This window comes from Lonchura striata, chromosome 9 (assembly GCF_046129695.1).
Source record: "Lonchura striata isolate bLonStr1 chromosome 9, bLonStr1.mat, whole genome shotgun sequence".
Classification (NCBI taxonomy): Eukaryota; Metazoa; Chordata; class Aves; order Passeriformes; family Estrildidae; genus Lonchura; species Lonchura striata.
In genome coordinates, this window is record NC_134611.1 from 14,214,824 (window position 1) to 14,223,401 (window position 8,578).

The 8,578-nt window shown below is 48.6% G+C and overlaps 1 protein-coding gene across 1 annotated transcript in view; it reads right to left on the reverse strand.

Annotated features, from left to right (window-relative positions):
- Positions 1 to 6,680, reverse strand: part of DMAP1 (DNA methyltransferase 1 associated protein 1) — a 30,224-nt gene extending 23,544 nt beyond the window's left edge. Inside the window, exons 1-4 of the mRNA XM_021528324.2 lie at positions 6,623 to 6,680; positions 6,096 to 6,251; positions 3,386 to 3,477; positions 2,792 to 2,987 (exon numbers count right to left, since the gene is read on the reverse strand). Coding sequence (XP_021383999.1) covers positions 2,792 to 2,987; positions 3,386 to 3,477; positions 6,096 to 6,197 — 390 coding nt within the window. The 5' untranslated portion in view covers positions 6,198 to 6,251; positions 6,623 to 6,680. The remainder of the gene's footprint in view (positions 1 to 2,791; positions 2,988 to 3,385; positions 3,478 to 6,095; positions 6,252 to 6,622) is intronic.
- Between the last annotated feature and the right edge of the window lie 1,898 nt (positions 6,681 to 8,578).

The window sequence follows — 8,578 nt, forward strand, 5'->3', positions numbered from 1 at the left end:
AGAATACTGGCAGGAATACCAACTACAACACTTCTGATCCCAGGTCAGGAAAGATGCACTGAAATGGAAACAAGTACAGAGAAGAGCATGAGTAATAGGGTGGTGAGCCTGTCTTCCTACAGCAGACTGGAAGAGAACACAGCCTAGCAAAGGAAGTCTGAAGAAGAATCTGACTGCAGGCTTCAAGTATGCTAGATTAAATGAAAGGAATACTCATGGGAAGAAAAGAACAACTGAAATAAGAACAAAGAAATTGACTTGCAAAGAAATGCCAATTTAACATGGAAAATTTAACCTGGAAATGAAATGAAGCAAAGACAGTCTAGAAGAGCTTCCCAAGGAAGCACAGGGGTAGGATACACCAACTGCTTTTCAAAAGGAACTTGATCAGTCTATGAAAGGGACTGGATTGTGGGAGGACCTGAAAGAGCCAAGAGGAGGGTTCAATGGCCCAGAAAACCTCTCTCACTCCAACACTTCACACCACAAACTCACAAAATTATGAGTATTAAATTAGCTGAAACTGCTCAGGATCCTAGAGCCACAAGACAGTTTTGTGAAAACATCAGCACAATGCCTAACAGAGGTAAAAATTCAACCTAAACAGTAAAAATTATGAGGGAAATAGAGAAAAACAGCCCACATAAATCCACCATGCTCTCATAAGTAGAACACTCATTCCTAGTCCACACATTTCAAAAGAAAGGATATTTGAGAACAAGAGAGTGCACAGGAGGGCATGTCACATTACAGAGAACACAGTACACAGCAAGGACAATTTACTACATCATCTAACACAAGATCTCATAAGGACTAAACCTCAAGGCAGCAGTTTGAAATGAGCAGAGGAAGGCACCTTTGCACACCACACAAAATTAACCTGAAGAACACATTAGCATGGGTTACTCATGAAGCACCTTTCTGCCCTGAATGTACCTAGCAAGAATTATTAAACACAAATTTCAAATTAAGAAATCCTTAAGCCAAAGACAACCAGAAAGTAGGAAAACATCTATTTGCCCCATTCTCATACTCCTCTGCTAAGCCTTTACAAATGGTAGCAAAAAAAAAACAGTATTGGCTGAGAGAGGGCTTTGCTCTAACACCAGCAAATCTGCTTTTGTACTCCTATTTCACACCCTGAAATAAGGCTCAGTGTACATGGTGAAACCCAAGTCCACAATCTGGATCTCACAACAAAGAGGAGGGAATTGTATTGGAGACAGGAAGCACAGAGAAAAGGGAAAGCAACTGAGCAGTGACAGCCCAGGAGCTTGGTTAAAGAGCTTGAGTGACCAACAGGACAGACTACAAAGGAAAACAGGCTCATGCCAAGAGGAGGGAAAGATTCAGGCAGAGGTATCAAGCACGTGAGAAGAAACCCAGGGAAGAGCCTGGAAAAGTAAATAAATTTCCTCTGATAAAGCAAATATCTGCAAAACTGTTCATCAGTGCCTTCAACTTTCTCAACTACACCACCACAAGGATAACAACTTGCTCCTGATAGTATGTAATTTTGCATTTGCAGATGGCAGATGTCTGTACCACTAATCTAAAGGTTACAGCCTTGCTGAATGCGCTTCTGTCTGTCAGTTCACTGTACCTGATAAAGTTAAGGCAATGAGAATCATGTAATTAAAATACCCAGATGTGATATGTGGCCCCCTCTGATAAACTCAGTTGAACTCAGCCAAAACCAGTTCCAGCAGTAGAGTCTTAGAGACAATTAGCCTCACAAAGTTTCACTCAGACATCTAGGTAGGTGCCTCGACTAAGTGAGTCATACTTCAGACTTCCACCCCAGACATCAGAGAAGAGATACCACAGGAGGCTCTTACCAATGTCCCAGCTACAGGAAAAGCATCAGTCAGAGCCTGAGCCTTCTAACATATAAGGTCAACCAACCACTTAACTCTGCAGGAAGCCAAGCTTTGTTAGAGCTGATGCTCTGTGGGTTACAAACTTAAAATATTGTATACGGTTACACACAAGCAGAGCTTTTGTGGAATCACGTTAGCACACGGTTTGCTCACTCTTTCATATTTGCATCATGAAGGGAGTTAAATTACATTATGGAAGCACCCTAACTCCGCTCCTTCCTAACTTTGGAGGTCCTGACTTTGAAGTATAAATCTTGATGTAGTTTTCTTTGTGCATACACATAAAAGGCACAGCCACTCAAAGCAGATACATCTGGGACAAAAGACAGCAGGAGATTACAACAACACATTGTGACAATTTAATGTAAGATGCAAAGAACAGGGGACTGCACCACACTGATACCAGGAGAGCAATTTCAGAGGGAACGCAAAGTAATTCAGCATCTGTGCTGGAATCTGGCCAAGAGGTTGCTAGCCACCTTTTTGGCCAGGAAGCTGAAGCCATTTTTTTCATAATGAGCAAAATAGCAAGATTTCTGACTTTTATGTCACACTCAGAATAGAATACCTTTTACTACCCTGAGCTGTAATCAGGGAGAGGGTGTTGGTCAGGAACAGAGGTAGGTATCACAAGTTCTCCTCGCCAAATCCATGACTGCACACCTGAAACACCGGGGTCTCTACCGAGCTCTGACCATATACAAAGCCTGCTTTGCCTGAATGATTTGGAGACATCAGTCCATGGTCACATGGCTGCAGGTCATGCTGCAATTCAAAATGCAATTACCAAATCTAACTCAGCTTTCACATGTTGAAAGAATCAACTTCCTGTCTGGACAGCCAAGAAACTGACTGAAGGGTATTTTCCAGCTGCTGTTTATATGCTTTTGTTTGAAAGTGCTCCCACTTACTTTATTAAATCTGGCAAAAGGGTAATCCTTCCCTTCCTCTGCTGCCCTCCTCCAGTGGTAGAACATTGCTCCATCTTTCCTCGCTGGGTTGGTGAAAGGCATCCACTTCCAAGGCCGGACTTTCTTGGAGCCCAGTTTTGCTTTGACTGTTCGATAACCCTGAGTTGTATCACTTGGCAGCAGCGGAGGTGCATCCCTGTGGTGGAGGAAAGTGCTGGTGATGAGACGCAAGGAGCAGTCCAAGACAAACCCAAAGAGATTTCAGGCTCAGAACTCTTTTTGCAGATATAAAAGCAGGTGCTATTCCCAGCTGAGATCAAGAAAGAATTAGATACAAAGGCTAAGAGCACTGTTTTGTCTGTGTTAGACAATTTTGCCTGTATCTAATTCATTTCCTGTATCAAGCAAGCCCCTCAAATTTAGAAGAGAGAAAACAGACACTGTCCATGACTAAGAAAAGGGCACAAGCATGGGCTGAGCACAAAGGAGAATCAATCTGGGACGCGAGACTGCCCCTGGTTTCAATAGGATGCTGACCTGCCACCAAAGGCCCAGGCCACCCCACAACCTGCCCAGATGACCATGTGCTCTTACTTTTTGTCAGAATAGAGAAGTGCATAAACTTCTCGGTGCATTCCTTCTGGCCTCTTAAACGTCAATGTTTCTGAAGATTTCTTGGATTTTTTCTGAAACAAAAAAATTGCACTTTAAATTCAGGGGTAGAAATTCCTGAGGGAACATTAAAATTGTATAACCTGATGCCCTGTGATGGTTTTTACTTTTATCTGGTTATAAACACCTTGAATTTCTCCAAGAAAGTGCCTATTCCTGGTGGAAGACACTGACAGACAAAATGTACCCACTTTCAGTGATAGGGCTCACCAGTACCCACATTTGCTCTTGCTGATAACACACTTGAATTCCAAGCTGAACATCTGGCTGTAGATTGCAGGGACTGGTGCACTAAGTTTTTTCTTACTAAGGAAGCACTGTCCTCCCTCAGAGATACTAATGCATTTAATAATGTGATTCTGTACCTTTTCAAGTAAGAAATGTCTTCCTAGATTTTCATAGTTTTTGTCACTTTGTTCTGCAGCAGCTTCAGTTTTTACCATCTGTGATTCCACCCTTGCAGTAGCCCCTTGGCAAAACCCCCCAGTGCCACCTACCAAAGTTCTCTGGTCCCAGCTGTGCTCTCCCATTTACACAGCAAACAATTTTTTGACAGTTTCTTCATAAGAGGAATTCAGTGTACACAACTCAACCTGGCCCCTAAACCCTTGACAGAACTGATGGTTTCTAAGACACAGTCCAACTCATATCCATATACAAGTTTATCAGTAATCAACTGTATCAGGTGATCAGCTTTGGATTCAGGTAGGTACAGTAACAGCCACACTAAGAACTTACACTTTATTTAAGAGGGAAAAGTTTACTGAGCATTTGGTCTAACTGTACCATCTTTGTAACTACTACCCCAGACACTACTATTATATACTTGCTTACTAGATCACTACCAAATTTTACATCAGAATATTTTTCAGTAGTAAAACTAACAGTGCATCATAAATTGTGCTAAATCCATACAGTCACCTTTATCAAGCAAATTCAAGATTCCACTGAAAAAATAAGTCCCTATCATCTTGGACTACAACTACTTTCCATAAAACTTTGTGACAGACACGCATTATATCAGCACCTCTTCATCCCCAATCAAGCAACTTTCTCCTAGTGTGTCCATCACTTTGCCCAGCAGCAATGTAAGGCCAAGCAAGGCACTGACCCGGTCACCACACACCCTGTATGAACACAGGCCTCTGGAATTCCCCCAAAGTTCCCAGATTTATTAAAAGTTAATATCAGCAGGCCAGAGATCAGCTCAGCCAGCTCTTTTAGGAGTCAAGAACAAATTACTTGGTCATGCTGATTTAAATGTTTTTATGCCTAGTATTTTTTATTTTAACATTCTCAGTCACTAATGGACTGGAAAGTACTTCATGGTTCTCTTGTGATTTCAAGACATCAATCTGTTTCTTTTCTAATTGAGAACAGATCTATTTCCTGAGTGGGAGCTGCACTGTTATTAGCAACGTTGCACTCTCTGTGTGATAACAGCTTACACCTTTGGTTTGGCTTCGTTTCTGTACTTTGTAGAAATTCAGAATGTTTCGTCCAAGTGGCCTCCTGCACACCTCCCAGAACCTTTCCCTGCACCTTCCCTTCCTCTCTCTTCCCATTACAGAAAACTTGAGGAGAAAACCATCTTGGTCCCTGCTCCAAAGAGACAGCCAGCAACCAGAGAGCCAGCACTCCTTAGCTCTCTGCTGCCTAGCACACAAACACATTTAAATCAAAGAACTCACAGCTCCAAACACTCACTGGCAACACTGCGGGCTGAATCCAGCCACCAGGCCCCTCACCAGACACTGTTCACCAACACAGTCCATAACCAGCAATTCCAACATTTCAGCCTTCAAATGACTGAAACTCACTGGTTTTCCATTACATCAATTATACTGTGTGCCCTAGCCCTAGCAAGGCAGTGAAACCACAGTGTTTCTCCTCACACACAAACATTGCAGTGGAGGCAAACAATGACAGCCAGAAGGCGCTTTTAGGGATGGGGTGGTTGTGTATGTGTAGTTTGGTTTTGATTTTTTCCCCAAATATACAGGCTTTACTTCAAATCAGACCATCTGTGTACCAGAGAGCTCCCTGGGCTCATTTCAAAGCACCTCTGCATCTCATAACTACTCCTAAATTGACCTTCCCAATACCTTGCAAAACATGGGACACCCATGATTTTGCCCAAATTTAAAACACAGAAGACAAAAAGATACTGTAGCACATTACCACACAGAATGCAGCACATCACGTCACACATCCTTAACAGAGCTTAACTTGCCACATTCCCACAGGCAATGCATCCCAGTTCTCCCAAACCTCAGCCACACACCTTCCCCACACAGGTGGGAAGACTTCTGTCATTCAGTCAAGTCAGACAATACTTTCTTTCTTCTAAAACAAGACTGTGTTATATTATTTCCACTTGCTTTGGGGCTAGATACTTCACAAAATGAGAGTTTTAGAGACAGCTGAGAATGTCCTGGGGCCTGTCCCAGCTCAGCAGGACATGGCTTACACAGCTCCAGCTTAAATCCCACACCAGATGCCATGGCACAGGTAACTGAGAAGGTACACGCTTAATTCCATCTTTTCTTCCAACATTCACCCCAAACACCACATGCAAGCTCGGTGAGTGCCCAGAAATCACGCCGCAGCCCCTCGGGGCACTGCAGTTCACCTTATCCGAGTTGATGATGTCCTTTTTGTTGATGGTGCCCGTGTTCTCTGACTCCACGCCTCCCAGCTCCAGGATGTCCCGTACATCTGCCCCCGTCGCCATGACTCCGCCTGCCCTCTGCCCTTCTCTGCGCCGTCCTGTCCGTCCCCTCCAGCTCTGGGAGGGTGGGAAACCGGGGGTCGGGGGTTAACTCCCGCGGGGGTGTCCCGGACTCATGCAGACACGCGTGGGTGCGCGTGTATACACGTACCGGCACGTATATCTGCGCACACACACGCGTACACACGCACACGCACACTCGCACACTTATATCCACATGGACACACACCCCCCTCGGCCGCCTCCCATCCCCCCGCCAGGCCCAACAACGGGGCCTTGCACCCGGCGGGTCCCGGGGGTTCCGCACGCCGCGCCCGCGGCCCGCGGCCCCGCGGGGGGGTCCCGGGAGGCCTGCGGGAGGGCGAGCGAGGCGCGGCGCTCCCCGCGCGGCCGCGGCCGCCGCGCTGCGAGCGGCCCCGCGCACCCACCGGCGCCGGCTCCGCGGCCACCGGGACGTGCGGCAAACACGGCGGCCCGGGCAGCGCCGCTTCCGCTCCCGCCAACGGGCGCCCGGAAGTGCCCGGAGCGCTTTGGGGGACGCACCACGCGGGGGTGAGGGTGGCGGGTTCGAGTCCCGCGCCTGGCGGCAGCCGAGGCCGCCCGGCCCGAGGCGGCCGGCGCCGCTCTCCCCGCCGCTCTCCCCGCGGCAGCGCCCGGCCGCAGCCGGGTCCCGGCACCCCTCGCCCCGCTCAGGGCGCACGGCCCGCTGCGGGCGCAGCTCGCTCCCGCGCCAGCAGGTGGCAGCACCGCCGCGCCCGGCGGCGGCTCCGAGCCCGGCCCGTGTGGCGGGAGGCGGCGCCGCCACCGCGGCTGCCCTCACCCCCTTCCCGCGGGGGCTCTGGGATGGATCCCGCTCTCCCTGGTCCCGGGGCTGAGCCTGGTTTCCTGCAGAGCTCAGCAGGAGTTTTGCCGTCTCCTTTCTCCCCACAGCCGAGCCGGGGCCAGCGCGGTGCCCCACACGCCTCATGGCACGCTCGGGCTGCTCGGCCTGGCTGCGTGTGCTGCAGCTTCGTGTGCCACGGCTTCGTGTGCCACAGCCCCGTGTGCCACGGCCCCATGTGCCCCGCACTGCAGCGCTCATATCAGGCAGCCCACAGTGGGAGTTTTATTATAAGAGTGTCCTGTTTCCTCTTCCCTGTGGAAGAGATGGAAGGACAAGGAAAGAGGAGAAAACAGTGGTGCGGTGCCAGGAGGGACTTGGAGAAATTACCTTCCTGTGAGATTGAGGCAGGGCAAGGCTGCCTGGCAGAGGTTTGTCTGAAGCAGATGGTTTCTGTACAGGGCACAGAGATAACACTGGGATCTGACAGCCACCTTGGATAGCCCAGGAGAGGGACTGCCTCTGAGGGGAATCTCTTCTCCTTGCAGCCCTGGATGAGCTGAACCCCACTTGCTCTTGCACAGAATCCCTCAATGCCAGCCAGGCTGTGATGAAAGTTCCCACCATCCTGCTGGTGAGCCCTTCCCACAAGGATTGGCACATCACCTCTGTATCAGGGCCCAAACAATGCCAGTGTGCCACAATGGGAACTGGTGACACCTCCAGAGTACCATCTGCTGTCCCCAGAACTCATTTAATCCCTTTTCTACTCCTTTCCACACAAACAGTTTTTAGCACCCTTCCCACAAGGACAGAGCTGATCCTGAGGTTTTCCCTCCCCTATTTGTTCTCAGCTTTGCCTCATCTAACCAAGTCCTCCTCCGTCAGTGTGTTTGGACACTGCTACTAATTTCTAGCACATTTCCTTGCTCTCTTGCCACAGCTGGTCTGGAAGTGGGGTCCACACTCCCCCAAGGTGGGCTTGCATCAGGAGACAAGACTTTTCCCAACTTTTGCAGACTCTGCCTGCCTGGCAAGCCTAGCACTGCGGCTCCATAGGGAGCTTTGCAAGACCAAAAAAAGGACCTCTCTTTTTGCCACTCGTGAGGGATTGTTCGGTTTTTCGTGAGGGATTGTTCGGTTTTTCGCAGTCCGTTCATCCTGTTAAACGGCACTTAAAGAAAACAAAAACCAGTTCCAAAAATAAAGCCTTGCGACAGATGGGACCATTCAGTGCATTTTTTTGATTACATCTCCCACTTGTTGGCCTGCCTCCCTCACACCTCGTTGAGCCTCGGGAGCTGTGTCCCACCTGGAGCTGTATGGACCTGCAGGTGAAACACATTAACTGGGTGCTTCCGCTAATGGGCTCATCAGCAGAGCAATTAGCACTGCTTCAGAGGGGCCTGCAGTTACTGTTTCTGGCCTGGAGTTATTGTTAATGGCCACTGCATCCCAAAGCTGGCACAGAGCAAAGGGGAAATGCTGCAAAGATGAGTCACGTACCTGGTCCATCATTGAGAGTCCTGTACTGGGACTGCCCAGACCTGACCACCTGCGTCCT